Below are 16955 nucleotides of genomic sequence, written 5' to 3' on the forward strand. Positions count from 1 at the left end.
TGTTTTCGATAAGTGTGCGCTAAATAAAAATGAACGTCTTTAAATATTCTCTAGCTGTTTTTTAATGAGTTGCTTCCCCCTCTGCTCGGTTTGAACGCTTAACCCTCTCAGGCTCAAAATACGTTTAGATAAAAGGACGAACAACTAAGTCCTTCAGGGGTACTTCTGAGTGAAAAAATGCTCATGAAATACGTATGTGGAGTAACCAGGTAGGTAGGTTTTAACTGTTGCAAATCTGCAATGCCTGCCTCCAGAGGGTTAAACCCTGGATCAGTGGATGATGAAAGGAGCTCTCGAAAATGTTTAAAGTTACATGATGAAATAGCTGGGCAGCCTTGGAGATGATGTCCCTTTGCCAAAAATAAAAGAAAAAAAATGAGCATCAGTAATTTACCACTTAGAGCTCTGAATGCCTTATACAGAAAGAGATATTTGGCCTGATGCCTTTATTTAATCCTGTCTACATTTCCTACGATTTTGTTTCCTGTCTTTCTGACAACAAAATCAGGTCAGACCGTGTTTTAATGATCAGATCAACACGATCAAGGCATCGCTCTTTATTCTTCCTCTTTTTCATGTGCTTGACACGTTCTCTCCAGTGCAAAGATGCCAATTTCCATATAGAATCACAACTAGAAGCAGGTGACCTGGATTTGACTCTCAGTCAAACCCCAATCCAGGAATGAAAACACGTATTAGACCGTGTACATCATGTAGATCTTACTTTTGCAGAATTCAAGGAGATTGAAGAGTAGCTTTTTGAACATTCGGTGCAAAACATGTTTAATTTATGTCTTGTGGCGTCATCAGAACATTTTTTTATGATTCTTAACTGTTAGCACAAAAGATGTCAGTGATTTCACTTCTGGGTGCTTGTTGTCTGGTGTATTCCAAAGGTGAATGCATTTGTTTGACGGTTGGGGTTGAAATGTGTTTTCTTTTGCTTTTGTGTTTTTTACCCTGTTTTAAATGTTTTCTGTCACCACTGACAGGCACTTTCTGCCATCTTTAAGTATAGGAGCGTGACTTTAGGTTAAGGTTAAGAGATTCCATGTGGTTTTTATAATGTGTCAAATAATCAATATTTAACCTGATTCGAGCAGCAACATTTTTTTTATACTTTGTCTTTTATTTCTGTTTCCAGATAAGCAGCGAGAAACGATCCTCAGCAGAAATGATGAAGCCCAAACCCAAACCTCAGAAGAAGAAAAAGAAGAAGGACCCCAACGAGCCTCAGAAACCCGTTTCGGCGTATGCGCTCTTCTTCAGAGACACCCAAGCAGCCATCAAGGGCCAAAACCCCAATGCCACCTTTGGGGACGTCTCGAAAATTGTGGCTTCCATGTGGGATAGCCTTGGAGAAGAACAGAAACAGGTATGCTAACATAAGTTGGGAAATTGCATTGAGATTCCAAGTCATGAAATATGGACAATTAAATACATTCATCAAACTATAGTTCTGCTCAAAGACTATAGATCCCACAACTAAAGAGAGGACTCCAGTAGATTGTATTCATTACTTAAAGCCTAAATAGTCCAGTATCATGTAGTTACCACTAGAACCTTGTTTTCCTCTCATCTTTATGCATCAAAGTATTTTTTATGTAGTCATCCAGACTTCTGAGAACCTGCCACAGCTCTTCTGTAAATTTCCGCTGTGTCATTTTTCAGTCTGCATGAGATGCCCGGCCAACTCAGTCACGTTGTAATGAGAGCTCAGCAGGAGCCCAACCATCTGCTGCAGGAACCCTTTTTCGTTTTGTCATAGACGCATCAGGTCCCTACAACTGTGAGTGACTGGCATGCTGCAGAAAAAATTCAGGTTCAGTGCCTTTATCCTGATCAAACTGCAGGATGAATAAAAATTCTAATCTGCAGTGTGTTGGAAGTCTAAGACATTTTGTTTGAAATACAAAGAAAGAATGAGACGTTATGTTAATAAAGAACCCCTAAAATTGATAAAATAGTCTTAAAGACGAAGTTCACTGAGGAGCCGTTTTTGCTTGTTATTTTTGAGATATGATCTATCACTCTTGAGTCAAACATTCAGGCTAAACTTAAAGTAGTCTCCTACCCCTGTTTCCTACATTAGCCACTGATAGAAAATAGACGAGGACACACTGATTAGAAAAGCCACTCGGATCTACGTCACGCCAATGGTGGCCTCAAGGGGTGGCCAGGGGTGGCTATGGCCACCCCTAGAAAATTGCTTCCCCCTCCCCCCAGCAAGAGTCAGTGTTAATAAATCATATTAATGTTCACTCAAACAATAATTGATCTTATTTATTCAAGACATAATTGTAAAACAAAAAATAAAATTAAATTAATGAGTAAGAAATTATCAGAATAAAAAAACATGTTTCTGCTTCTCACCATTTCAAATAAGAAACACAGCAACAGGTGAATTAAACAAAAAGTGAATTAAAAATACAATTTGAAATAACATTTTTATTTACTGAAACGTCTTTTTCTGAAAATTTTGTGCTTGTAAAATTTAAGTGAAATGTTTTAGATACGTACTGTTTTTTTTTTTTTTTATTATTATATATAAACAAATAAAGGAGCATTGCAATACATTGCCACAGGCTAAACTCTCCCAGAGTTACCACAAGGACCAATTTGGCATGCCACCCCAAAAATGTCTTTGGATCTGTCTGGCCACCCCTAGTAAAATTTTCTGGAGGCGCCCCACGTCACACTAAAAATTAGCATTCATGGACTCGCATATCTTGGCTCATGACAGGGGTAAGCTATGTTGACTTAGCATCCAGGAGAGAGCTGAGAGCATCTAAGCTAGTAGAAGCTAACCATTAGCATTAGCAAGTCCACAACATGGCAGAACTCCTTCAGGCTTGTGTTATCTGTGGAGATACAAGATCAACGTTGCAGTGCAAACAGAATCAGTGGTAGACTCGCGTTGCTGTTAGCCAATCAGAGGCGAGATGCCCGCCTCTGCGCCTTCTGCTCCCCACATCTGGCTTACTTCTAGTTTCTGAAACACTAGCGCCAGAGCTTTTTTCTCACTGAGCTAGTTCTCACAAGTCATTCATTAGACCACTGCAGATGTGTTTAAAAAAACAAATGAACTTCATCTCTAAAGAAAAAAAAATCATGTTTATTTGCACTTTTTTAGGATTTCATAAATTCATACTCAAATCAGCAGTAACGTCTAGCGAAGTCAGTGTGATTGAATTTTCAAATATTCACATTGAAAGCAGAATATGTTTTTACATTTGATGAGCAAATGTTTTAAAAGATCATGCAGGGATTGCTGAGGACAGAACAGAGTTAGCCTGGCCTGCCAGACTCCTTCTCTGTTTAATTCTGCACAGAGAAAGGCAGAATTAAACAGAGGACGAGTCTGGCAGGCCAGGCTAGAACAGAGTATAGCCTAATAGTGAAGCTAAAAAGCTGGCAAGGCAGCTAGAAGAAGCAGAAGTTGCACAATTTGTTCACTGGATGTCTCACATTTAACAGCAGAGTTTAGATGCATTCGAAGCAGAGCCGAGGCTGAGACGATCTTAAAATCATTTAGTAAAAAATAAAATGCTCATGCAATATGGAACTAGTGTTTATAAAACTTCATTTTTATTTTATTTGTCACAAATACACTTGTAAAACATTTTAACATGGTTTTAAAGTGGCTACTCTTTTTGCATTTTCAGAATAATTCCTCTTAATTGACATAAATGCGGAGCATGCACAAACATTTTGGCACCACCGATAGATGGCATGGATGCTTCAGCAGGCGAGCAGCCTTTTGTTGTCATTATCTTTTGTGTAATTACCAGAACATTGCTGTGAGTTACAGCTCACCTTAATGAGCTCTTCTCTTTCTAAAGATAATCCATCCGTTTATCCCCACTCCCTTGGCTCTCATTAAAATGATTTTCTTTCTAAATTTAATTCAGCTGAAGGGAGGGAGAGACGGGAGTGGGGGAGTATTCTGAGCAACAATGGCCATAAAACAGTCTGAGACTAACAAAGTAGGGCACTTTACAAGTGAGCAATGGTCAATATGGGAAAAATATACATATGTCTTGGGAGGTCTCAGTAGACAAGGAATAATATGTTCTGCACTGAGTAAATATGCTTGGAAGATATTCACTAATGCACTCCTGCAAATTCAAATAATCACATTAGAAATGAGGCATGAAGCATGCTTTAAAATCACAAAGCAAAGGTTTCCTTCACCTTCTAATCAAAAATATAAAGTTAGTATATAATAAAAGGCAGACTCCAGCTCTGGGAAGCTCATTTTTCCTTTTCCCTCCATTATTCCTCCCTACCATGCATCTTCATTTGCCCTCTGACAAGTTGAGATGTGCAAAGTTCTCCTTTCTCTTTATTTATATTTCTCGCCTGCTATTTTGATCCTGCCTAGAATACACAATTAGTGATCCCCTTCCACTATTGTCTCATCCTTGGATTTGGCTGAAGGGCATCTTGGCTATACAGAAGGAGCAGTCTATTCTTTTAGTTGCTATTTAATGTCACCTCCTGCTCTGAAGTGATGAATAGAAAACACCAATGATGACAGCACTGTACAGTAGGAGGTCATGATGTTGAGTTTCATGAGTGCTTAAGCCCTCGTAGATGTCTTTCAGTTGTGTAAATGTGTTGTTTAACTGCTAGAAAATGTACTTTTATTTGTTTAATTAATGTTGTTTTGTCACTTTCTGTTCAGACATTTGAGGAATTTTTGGCAGAATCATGGTTAATGATATTAATGTTATTCGTTCATGAAGCTATCCACTGCAGGCATGTCCAAAGTGTGGCCCGGGGGCCAGCTGTGGCCCTCGAGATGATTTCCTGTGGTCTTTAAATGCAATTAAGTTGTTGATCAAGGCAAAAAATGTTAACATTTAATAGGAAGATTGTAACTAATGTGAGTTTTATTTTCAAGTAGTAAAATTAAAAAAAACAATGAAATAAATTTATAAAATTTTCAGTAAAAAAAATGTGTGGCCGACTTTTATCTAGGGATGTTTGATTTGGCTTGTTTAAAATGGTAACTGGCCTGTATTTGATATAGCGCCTTCTAGAGTCCTGGAACCCCCCAAGGTGCTTTACAACACAATCAGTCATTCATCCATTCACACACACATTCACACATTGGTGGTGATGAGCTACGATGTAGCCACAGCTGCCCTGGGGCGCACTGACAGAGGCGAGGCTGCCGAGCACAGGCGCCACCAGTCCCTTCGACCACCACCAGCAGGCAAAGTGGGTTAAGTTTCTTGCCCAAGGACACAATGACAGTGACAGACTGAGCGGGGCTCGAACCTGCAACCTTCTGATTACGGGGCGAATACTTAACTTCTGAGCCACCGTCGCCCCAGATATACGCTACAAACAAACAAAATCTCAAAAACTATGCCTCAAATCTGTCATACACTGCCCAACCAAAAAAAGGTCGCCACCTGGATTTCACTAAGCAAATGGGTAAAAGCCTCCTATTGGATAATTACTGCATGGGCAGTTATCTTTCAGCTAGCAACAAGTTATGTAACCCCAACTGGTGCAATGAGTTGCTTCTCATTTCTTAAATCATGTGGAAAGACACATCTGGTGGTCGTGGAAAATATGTTAGTCTGTGTGAGAAAGGTCAGGTCATTGGCATCAATCAGAGAAAACATCTAAGGAGATTGTAGAAATGACCAAAACTGGATTAATAACTGTCCAACGCTTTATTATAAACTGGTCTGATGAGTCCAGATGGACCCTGTTCCAGAGTGATGAGTGCATCAGGGTAAGAAGAGAGGCAGATGAAGTGATGCACCCATCATGCCTAGTGCCTAATGTACAAGCCTGTGGGGGCAGTGTTATGATCTGGGGTTGCTGCAGTTGGTCAGGTCTAGGTTCCGCAACAGGATGTGCCCCATGAATGAGGTCAGCTGACTACCTGAATATACTAAATGACCAGATTATTCCATCTTCCCTGATGGCACGGGCATACCAAGATGACAATGTGAGGATTCATCGGGCTCAAACAGTGAAAGAGTGGTTCAGGGAGCATTAGACGTCATTTTCACACATGGACTAGCCACCACACAGTCCAGACCTTAACCCCATTGAGAGTCTTTGAGATGTGCTGGAGAAGGCTTTGTGCAACGATGAGACTCTACCATCAGTAGCTTGGAGCAGCAGTAGCTCAACAGGGTGAGCGGGTTATCCAGTAATCGGAAGGTTGCAGGTTTGATTCCGACTCAGGACAGAGAATTCTGCTGTTGTGTCCTTGGGCAAGACACTTAACATTCCTTGCCTGCTGGTGGTGGTCAGAGGGACCGGTGGCGCCAGTGCTCGACAGCCTCTCCTCCATCAGCGTGCCCCAGGACAGCTGTGGCTACATTGTAGCTCATCCCCACCAGTGTGTGAATGTTTGTGTGAGTGGATGAGTGATACACTGTAGTGTAAAGCGCTTTGGATTCCTCTGACTCTGAAAGGCGCTATACAAGTGCGGGTCATTTATCATCGATGCAAGATCTTGGTGAAAAATTAATGCAACTCTGGTTCGAAATAAATCATGTGGCTTTGCAGAAGCTTATCGAAACAACGCCACAGCGAATGCATACTGCAACCAAAGCTAAAAGCGGTCCTACTAAATGTTAGTGTGTGTGACCTTTTTTTTGGGGGGGGGGGGGGGGGGGGCAACTTTTTTTGGGCTGGGTAGTGTGTTTTGACATTTTGAGCAAAAAGGGAAATAGCTGAGAAGTTGGACGTATAATATGGCCATGCTATGTGCAAAAACCAATACAGACAATTTTTGGCATTACGTTTTAACGATATCATCCAACAATGTTGGTTGTTGATCATTTCAGGACATCTCTTATTTTTAATAAATATTTATAACTTTTACACAGACACATTTAAAGATGCAGGACAATTACATTTTGTCAGTGTACTTTAATTACTAAAGAAAGCTACATCCTTATCATAGAATGTTTGAGTACCTTGAAAGCACCACTGCTATCACACTAAAGACTGGCACAAGCAAAACGCGTACAAAGGGATGGGATAGATGCCAAATGACAACAACCATTTTGGTTTAGCACGGATGTCAGTGCACTGAAAACGTTATTGTGGAGCTGAAGAGAGCAGCAGAAACGAGAAGTTCCAGTTCATTTCTTTAGGTGGATTGGAATGGAAATGATGTGTTGCTACAATAGAGGCAGACACATTGAGATGAGGGAGTATTAGTGTCATGATGAGGAAATAGAGGTGTTCTGTACCATTGGCTCTGATGGAAAGGGAACCATTACTGACATGTTTGTGTGGATGGCTGTGTGTGTGTGTGTGTGTGTGTGTGTGTGTGTGTGTGTGTGTGTGTGTGTGTGTGTGTGTGTGTGTGTGTGTGTGTGTGTGTGTGTTCAGACATGTTTCTGCACCTTACTGACCATGTCAACCTTTCCTCTCACCTGAAGTCTCCTCTTTTGATAGTCTTTATGTTATTTTTTTCACAGGGTTACAAGAGGAAAACCGAGGCAGCTAAGAAAGAGTATCTGAAAGCCCTGGCTGCGTACCGAGCCAGTCTGGTTTCTAAGGTAACGCTCATGACACACACAGGCTCTGGCTAAGACTGATGATGGATTGGATGGAAAATCCTTCCTAATGGGCTGGGGTGGGGTACTATGGGGAGGGGGTGGGCTCTTCGTTGGATGAGACAGCGGTATTGAAGAGGTAGGAGGGGTCTTATGCCAAAAAAAAATGCTGCATTTGGAAACTGATTTCCATAGGATGTAAATAGGGTTTGCCTTTTGTAGCTCATGTGGTGACAAAATATAGCAAGAGAACGCAGTCACGCTTAAGTATGGACATATCGTCAATCAAAGTCTTGCATTTTTTGAAGGACTACATATTTCCCTGCCATCATTTATGCCAGATTTTATGCCAAAATAGTTGTATGTTGAGGTACGGAAACAACTTTATGCTCAATTTATTTTAGCACATGAACCAAATGTTGTTAATGACATTTATTTTCGTTTACTAATGTTCACCAGCTGTAGGGTCATCTTCATTTGGATTAAATCTTGACTTTCAGGAAGTTTTGTCAAAGTCCGTCCAGGATTTAATTTAGCTAAAAGTCAAACACACAGGCAAAAACATTACCTATTATGGGTAAAGTCACATTACATAAATCTGCTGTATTTTGTGTGTGTGTGTGTGTGTGTGTGTGTGTGTGTGTGTGTGTGTGTGTGTGTGTGTGTGTGTGTGTGTGTGTGTGTGTGTGTGTGTGTGTGTGTGTGTGTGTGTGTCCTGAACTCATCTCACACCTTACTCATGCAGTTCTATTGATTTTCTTTGTTCACCATCTACAACAGGAAGTACATCGCAAAACAACACAGGAAATCATTGGATTGCTTCTGTTTCCACCTCTGACACTTAGCTGCTAATTCAGATCTATGACATGCTTTTTGTTGTCCAGTGAATGATGGTGTCTGGTGCACATCAGCGCTGTATCGCAGGAACTAGAGAAAGCGAGGAAGAGGGCTGAGGATTGCATTGTTTAGTGCCGCCTTGTATTAACAGCACACAATATAGTGTGGGGAAGATTCCCTTTGTCATTCCATTTGTTCTGCAGGCAAATAGCCTCATTTCTCTGCCTAAGGTCCTGCATATTTGTATGTGTGCATGTATGTAGGTGTGTGTGCGTGCACAAGTGTGTGTGCTGCTCTCCTTTTCTCATCTATCTGTCAAGGTGTCTATTGATCATTACCTCAGCCCCAGCTCTTTTCATACAAATGGGCTCCATTACCTTCTAATCAACACTGATGGCTGGAGATGAGCAATCTGACAGCTCATCACAGAGGCCTGGGGAGAGTGGAGGTAGAAGAGGGGTGGTGCACCTGCTCGCTGTCCTGACAGCAAAAGGTCAAGGTTGCAGGATATTGGTAGAGTTTGGTGTTTTCTCTTAAAGCAGAGCAACTTATTTCAGTCCCGTACCTGTTTCACTGTCTGCCTGTCTGTCTGCAGGAACGTGTGAACCGCTGCTAAATGACTACTGAAAGCTGTCAGGACAGAAACATTTTCAGTTTTTTATAGTATCAGTGTGCATAAATTTACCTTTTGTTGTTTTCAGCTGTCAGATATCTCCTCCAACTGTTGTAAAAGAAACGCCAAAGACAAATAAAAGGCTAAGATAAAAATACTTGATCAGCACTGATGATGCTGATCCTTATTTGAAAAAACAATCCCAGTAATTTTCTGTTAAGTGTCACTATTGTATTGTTTAACTTGAATTATTGGTCATCTTGCATGGATTTGACCAAGAGACAAAGATCTCTGGATGTATTTTTTAAACCCGATTAGACTTAATCATTAAATGAATGAATGAATGAATGAATGAATGGATGGATGGATGGATGGATGAATGAATGAATGAATGAATGAATTAATTAATTAATTAATTAATTAATTAATTAATTAATATTTTGGACTGGTCATGTGAGGCATAGTAGAGTATAGCCGCTGCTTCTCCGCACTAAAAGGAGCCACCTTCCTGTGGTGGTCGTTCAGGCTGTCCTGCCAGCAGGAGGCTCCTGCGTCGACCCAGGACACATCGGAGCAAGTGCATCTCCAATTTGGCCCGGAATCTCCTTGGGATCCTGCCAGAGGAGCTGGTGGAGGTGGCCGGGGAGAGGGCTGTCTGAGATGCTCTACTTGAGACACAGGCCCAGATAAGCAGAGGAAAACAAACAAACGTACTGCAAACGTGCACATTTTTGTCACACATTGCCATAATTTAATCACCCAAAGATATCTCAGACTTCTCACTCTTTCTCGCTGATGAAAACTAACTTTAGATGGTTTTGAGATAAGTTCCAGACGCCCAAGACAAATGCAATTTAAAATAAATACTTGCACATGTTCCATGCTATAGTTCTTTTTTTAAACACAGCGCAGTTTTGTTTACCTGTTTTCCCGCTACGTTTTGGGGAAACAGGTAAACAAAACTGCTCTGTGTTTTAAAAAAGAACTACAGCATGGAATTAGTGATACGACACAGCAAGAACACACCTAAGACTTGCACGTGTTTTTTTAGGGTTAGGGCTAGGGTTCATGCAAGCCTGACAGAAGACATTAAGAACCTTTGTGAATGTTTCAATAAATGTTTTAAAAAAATTCTTGCAAACAGTCAAACTCCATTGATACACTGACTTTAGAAAGAGCTGTAATGTACTCCACGGTGAGCAAAATAATCTCTGCAGTAGTCGTGACTGCCTCATTTATCACTTATATTTTAATGGGTATTTGATGAAAGCAAACGTTTGGACACATTCTGGAATTTTCCTCATGAATATTGTTTGCAGAATTTCACCAACAGTTGCAGCCCAATGAGATTCTGGCTTTAGGTTGAGTTTACTATTGAGATGGAGTTGAGTCCAGATGGTGGGAGCTGCTGCTGATGGGAGAAGCTGTTGCTATGGGGATCGTTGGTTTCAACATCAGCTCTATGCACTTTAAGTTGACTTGTGTTTTACCAGCAAAGTTTTGAGTAGACGCTTCTTAAGGATCTCCATATTTAAATATTTTTGTTCTAATAAGGTGTTATTTTTTATTCCGCAGACATACAGTGACCCTGAACCTAAAAGTGCCCAACAACCCAGCCAGCCCAGTCACCTGCTGCCCCCCAAACAGCCCCTGTACAGCGTGCCCCCCCAGCCTTCTTCACCCTATCTAGGCCCGCCGGGCTCCTTCCCTCTCTCAGAGCTCCAGAGCTACGGCGGGCCGCCCCGCCACACCCTGGCCCCGACCCTCAGCCAGTCCCAGATGCTCCCACCCAGCATGAGTGCCTCACCCCCAGCACCCTTCCAGATCAGCCCGCCTCTGCACCCCCACGCTCAGCTCTCCCTGCACCAGAGCTCCCTGCTCAACCAGCCAATCCGAATGCAGCAGTCACAGCCAATCATCTCACACCAAATGGGGCTCCAGACATCTCTGAACTCCCCTCCTCTCAGCCAACAGGTTGGTGATGTGACACACAAAGAAATACGTCGTGTTACATTTTGATAACATTAGTCAAAACTTAAATCAATAAAAACCTGCTCAGATCCACATTTTACAGGTTTCAGCACGAGTGTCTGCTATTATCCCTGTACCGATATTATCGGCTGATATTGGCATTTCGTGTCAGTTTTTACTTGTTTAATGAGACAAGGTTTACATATCATGAACAAATTTTACATCAAAATCTTCGGCTACTTTTCCTCCCACTCAAAATGTCAAAATACAACAGATTTGATGTAGGTGTTGAGTTTTTGTTTGCTTGTTTAAATGGTGTAGCTGGCCTAACTTAAAGTACCGTAATTTCCGGACTATAGAGCGCACCTCAATATAAGCTGCACCAACAAAAAAAAAAAGGTTTTCTACACACACGCCGCACTCAAATACAAGCCGTGGCGCAGCAGCCACATGCAGGTCTCCGGCGCACAGCGCATGTACGGCCATAACATAAGATAATTAGACAGAAAGACGCTACACGGAGGTTGTTCGTTGTTGTTTTAATTCAACAAAACGAGTTCTAAACACGGGTGAACGTGCCTGCAAGTTTAGAAAAGAAAACAGCACTGATAGCATTCATATTTCTGGATGGTTATAAAATAAAAACAGAACTGACACGTTATTACCGGTAATTTGCATGCATGTTTAGAAGAAAAGAACAGCGCTGACACAGCATTAGTAAGCCCCGGATGATTAGAAAATAAAAACTGCACACAAAACATGCCTGGTTATGGGCTCGACACACGGGAGGCGACATCGCCTCTCCTCCATTCATTTTCAATGAGACATGCGCGACAAAGCGATAATCGCGGGTCTCCCTTCTACTGAGCGAAATGCGAAAAACGTGCGTGTGAAATTTTGCGCTCGTGCACGTGTCGTGCACAGGCGACCCAGCGGCGTGATCCAAGAAAGTTGAAATATTTTCAACTTTTCATCGCTGTCGCTCGGACGAGGACCAATCAACGGAGGTTTCATTCACTGACCAATGAGCGGACAGGATGCTCCGTACACCTCCGAGCAAACATGGAGGAAAAGTTGATTATTATTATGTTTTATAGTAAAATCAGAAGTAAGATTTCACATAACTCTAGCAGCACCTTGTGAAACATCATATCTACCACTTTATTAACTCTGAACCACTTAAATAACCTTAATTCCCTCCAACCTGACACAGCCAATCAAAACAATGGAAGTTTCAATTTCACCGTGGAACAGAATGCGTAGACGGCTTTGCCGCTGGCCGCTGCTGCGGGTCGCTTCCCGTGTGTCAGGTAATGAAAGCGACAGCAACGAATTTCGCTGAGCACGGTCGTTTGTGGCCTCCCGTATGTCGAGCCCCTTAGTAAATAAAACACTTGCCTACCAGAAGAAGTCATTTGCTCTCATCTTCCTCTTGCGCACTAAAGCCATTAAAGTCCTCTTCTTCAGTGTCGGAGTTGAACAGCCTCAGAAGAGCTTCGTCACATACCTTTTCTGTGGCGATGTCAGTGTCGCTCTCCGTGTTGCTGTCATCATCCCCGGGTGAAGCTGGCTTGAATGAGTTCTTCTCGCTGCCGTCTCCAGCGCCGAACCGTGGATTCATGCATGCCAAGCTTACGTGCAGCAGCACTGTTTCCCTCCTTTACTGCCAGATCGATGGCCTTCAACTTAAATGTGGCAACATATGAACTCATACATGTAGTTACCATGATGAGGGGGTATGGATTTGAAACAAAAATTCTTCGTCGTGCCGGCTGCTTGCATGTGCTAAATTAAAATGAGCACTTTCTTCGATTTCCACTTTTGACTTCCACCTGTTTCACTTTCTGCTAAAGCGCCCCCTGGCAGGTGAAGGAAAATCTTCAGTAAAGCCACACATCATTATAGGCCGCATGGTTCAAAGAGTGGGAAAAAAGTTGCGGCTTATAGTCCGGAAAATACGGTATTACCATGTTATACACAGATTTTTTTTTAAGTTTAAGCATGTGTTATAGGAAGTATGTGACGGTAGTTACCTAAAATATTTAGTTTTTCTTTTGTTATGAGGAGATAAAAGGGTTGGAAAAGGGTAAAATGCCTTCTCTAGGTAAGGGATGGTGTCTGGTTTTATTTTATTTTTTTGAGGGGGAATGGTGGTGCGGTTGATGAAGTTAAAGGAAGCAGCGTTCTGACTGATCAGACTTGCGGTCTCTGTCGCTTTCGACGGATATTTAGAAAAGTGGGTTCTATTCCATCCACCCTTGCGAGCCTGTTGGAGAGCCCTTGCAATGATGTTGCGTGTCTCCGCACCGATGCAGACGGAGAGGTATAAACTGGCCTTAAGAGGTTAGATTACATTGGTAAAGTGTAAAAAAGCCATTGTTGAACATCCTTAGTTTCAGCCACACTTTCAGCTCAAATCAACACTTTTTTCCTTGTCCTTCAGTCAATAAAATGTCCAATCCAGCTCATGTCAGAGGAAAAGCCTCTTTTGAGAACAATTTTGTCCAAAGCGGAGAAACAGCTATTTTGCTCTCTCAGCAGCCACAGATACAGACCACTGACATCATTTGGCCTTATAACATCAAATCACCAGGATGATATAACCTCTCCTCCTTTCCCTCTTCTTCTTCTTTCCTCCAATCTGCAGGGATTCTCCCATCTTCAGGCTGATTACCCGAACAGCGTCGGGGGCTCGCAGTCTCCGGGGGCACCTAATCCGGTGCATGGACAGAACCCCGACTGGGATGGCGAGTACTGCAACAGAGACTGTGGACCCAACCACTGCAGGTGAGCTCATAACACCGAAATACTGTAAACTAGCAGATTCATCGTTTCAATAAAAGGCTCTAGACCTCCTTTTAATGTAACTCGGGACAAGAATACCGAGTAGTCAAGTGACAGTTAATCATTTTCCAAGTGAGTTACTCTAAATCACTTCACTTCACACTCTGAGATTCAGAAAGTATTCATCATGAAAAAAGCAATTTACCTGCTAAAGCTACGCATCTTCTTGAAATTGAAATGAGTAATGCGGCACAAGAACAATGCTATTACAGAACCGGGGGAAAAGGCCGACATCCAATTAAGTTTCTGTGTGTTTCGCTCTGTGTTCACTGTCTTATTGAAAGTTATTAAAACTATTGAGACAAAGGTTTTGAATCACACCTGAAACTGCTTTGCTGCTTAGAGAAGGCAGCTGAGCCAAAGTGATGCGTCTCCGGTATTCCGAGCCGATTCAGCTGGATGCCAAACGGGATCACTCGTGGGTCAAATCGTGTTTGACGCCGTTTGAAGATGATTGAGTCCTCGCTTTAAACCTTCACTCTGCATGTCAGATCGTTTTCACTTGGACTTTTTGGAGGGTGCTGAATTATTTCCGGTTTGTCAGTAAAGATAACTGGAGAATAAACTTCATATCTGACATTTCAAATACCGACTGATCTGCAAAATTTGAAACCAGGCGTTTTGATGTTAGTTGTTTGTCAACAGCTTTTATGTTTGTTTTTTGGAGTTGCTCCCTTTGACCAAGCTGGGAAATTTTTCATTCGTAAGAAAAATAACACTGTAGATGAAAGAGTTGTAGTGATGAGATTAGTGTTTTCACCTGGATTTTGTTGAACATTGACGTTGTTTTCTCGTCTTTTCATCAGCAGCGGCATGGGCGCTCGGGACAAGCCTCTCTACCTCACTTGAAGTTAAATGACGTCCTCATGTCATACTCCAGAGAGCTTTCTAACGTTACAACAGCATCATCGACGTTTTTACACCTTTTTGTTTTCCTTTTCTTTTTCCTGATGGATTTTGAAAATCCCAAAGACTGCTACGGTAACTTCACCTATTTGCCAAGCACTTAAGTCGGCCACAAGCCTGAGGCACTTCCCTGTCTTTGTTTTCTCTCTCTCTCTCTCTCTCTCTCTCTCTCTCTCTCTCTCTCTCTCTCTCTCTCTCTCTCTCTCTCTCTCTCTCTCTCTCTCTCTCTCTCTCTCTCTCTCTCTCTCTCTCTGTCTCTCTCTCTCTCTCTCTCTCTCTCTCTCTCATCAGTGAACAGTTTTTTAAGGCGGTAGCGAGCTTTAAGCTCATCTTACCGAAAATACGAGGACCAAAAACGTCTTCTCATATTGGTTTGGGCTTTTTATAAATTTCTTTTAAAGAAGATTTAGTACCTCTTCACTCGATCTCTCTGTTTACCATGAACTGCCCTCATTGGAGAAATAAATGCTCAAAGCATATTAAGAATATGAAGATTTTTAGGTAGAAAAGCAGGAAGCCCAGTCATCTGATCTGGGGTGGACATGCATCAGGACTGTCTCAAACATCCCAACATTTTCATAAAAATGTATTCACAAGCTCATAAAACATTCATAAATCATCTTTTCTCTTAGTAAAGGACTCCCTTCATTCCTTCATCACAGAGAGACTGTAAATATCACAAAATGGATCCCTCGTATGTGTGTATTAAGCTGCAGTCCCTTGCTTTAAAAAAACTCCTTCTTTTGGGTGATTTGTGTGCAGGTGGATTCAGTGAGGGAATACACACACTAAAACTCTTGTTGAAACTGTGTTCTTGTATCTCAGAATAGGAGGGAAATGCAAAGACTGATAAATGTAAAATTTCCTCCGGAGGTAGCGGAGCTGCGATGGAGGGTGTCACCCTCTAAACATGGCCTCAGGACATTGCTGAACTGCAGAAGGGTCATCGTTAAGAAACACCCCCTTTTTTGGCTCCTCCTCCTGGTCTAATTGACCCCGCCTCCCTGCCTATGACCCCGCCCTGCATCCCCTAGTCTCACATCACTTGTACAGGAGAATAAAAAAAAATTGCTAAATGTGAAATGTTACTAAAGGAAAAAAAACCAGTGGATTTTAAAGTTTTTGACTAGTTTTATTAGGTGTTTTAGAATTGTGTTGAACTCCATCTTTATCTATTTTATTTTTCTTTTGTGATTTTTTTTCCTTTCACTGTAGCAGGAATTCAGAAGAACAGTCACTGGGAAAAAATAATTTAATTTTGTGTATAAACCTGCCAAATGTACTTCTTTAACTTGTAAAACCAGTGATGAAAAAAGTGTTTTGTTCTGTTTGATATCAACTTTTGCAATCTGGTCGTTTTATTTAATTGGGTGTCAGATTTCACATCTATTTATAAACATGACGAAACATTTTGGCTCATTTTTTTAATCAGGGTGCATTATTATTATTATTATTATTATTATTATTATTATTATTATTATTATTATTGACCCAACAACATTATTTTTAGAATAATAAATAATTTCTTAACTTGTTGTTGGTGCATTTCTCATGTAAATGTACCAGCATTAGATTAATTTTTGTGTCACAAATACTTCTTTTTGTTTTCCTTTGTCCGTAATAAAATGTTTAAAGTGGAAACCGTCTCCTCTCACTTCCATCTTCTCTCGTTATTTTGTTTTTAAAAGATGAAATTTGTTTTATGAGGAGCGGCGCCTGATATCTGCAGGAGCTCATAAACATAACTTTGTCCGCCGCCCCCTCCAGCCTCGCCTGCATCTGAGGTTAATTAGGAGCATTATCTTTGATGTTGCAGAAGTTAATGTAAATCTTGTCATGTTGACTCATTAGATTAAGTGTTTAAGCTTTACTTAATGCACTTTGAACTTTATTTTTGCCATTTTTTCAGTTATGTTTCTATTTTTCCTCCTTTATTTTTTCAAATTTAGACTGGATCAATATCGTTTATCACGCAACATATTTCTGCCCAGTGGCCATGTTTCTTAGTAAAGGCGTTATGATGAAACTCTGAGTTGCTGATGCAGTGCACCGCTTTTCAGAAAACTACCTTGGAAAAAAAATGCAACTGCCTTTTAGTTTTGAATTTCACAGTTGGATTAAAGGTGGAATAGAAATGGAATCTATCACCCCTCCCCACAGCACACACACACACACAGTGAGAGAGAGAGAGAGAGAGAGAGAGAGAGAGAGAGAGAGAGAGAGAGAAATTAAAATGGTGACAC

General features: G+C 41.3%; 1 protein-coding gene across 5 annotated transcripts in view; it reads left to right on the forward strand.

Annotated features, from left to right (window-relative positions):
• The window catches only part of LOC107390723 (TOX high mobility group box family member 2), a 117511-nt gene extending 101418 nt beyond the window's left edge, over nucleotides 1-16093 (forward strand). For all 5 annotated transcript variants that reach the window (XM_070544663.1, XM_054745796.2, XM_054745795.2 and 2 more), the window contains 5 exons: nucleotides 1145-1375; nucleotides 7464-7544; nucleotides 10567-10965; nucleotides 13610-13749; nucleotides 14613-16093. In XM_070544663.1, the coding sequence (XP_070400764.1) occupies nucleotides 1145-1375; nucleotides 7464-7544; nucleotides 10567-10965; nucleotides 13610-13749; nucleotides 14613-14655 (894 nt within the window). In that variant the 3' untranslated portion in view covers nucleotides 14656-16093. The remainder of the gene's footprint in view (nucleotides 1-1144; nucleotides 1376-7463; nucleotides 7545-10566; nucleotides 10966-13609; nucleotides 13750-14612) is intronic.
• Nucleotides 16094-16955: the final 862 nt, after the last annotated feature.

Source organism: Nothobranchius furzeri, chromosome 15 (genome assembly GCF_043380555.1).
Source record: "Nothobranchius furzeri strain GRZ-AD chromosome 15, NfurGRZ-RIMD1, whole genome shotgun sequence".
NCBI classification, from domain to species: domain Eukaryota; kingdom Metazoa; phylum Chordata; class Actinopteri; order Cyprinodontiformes; family Nothobranchiidae; genus Nothobranchius; species Nothobranchius furzeri.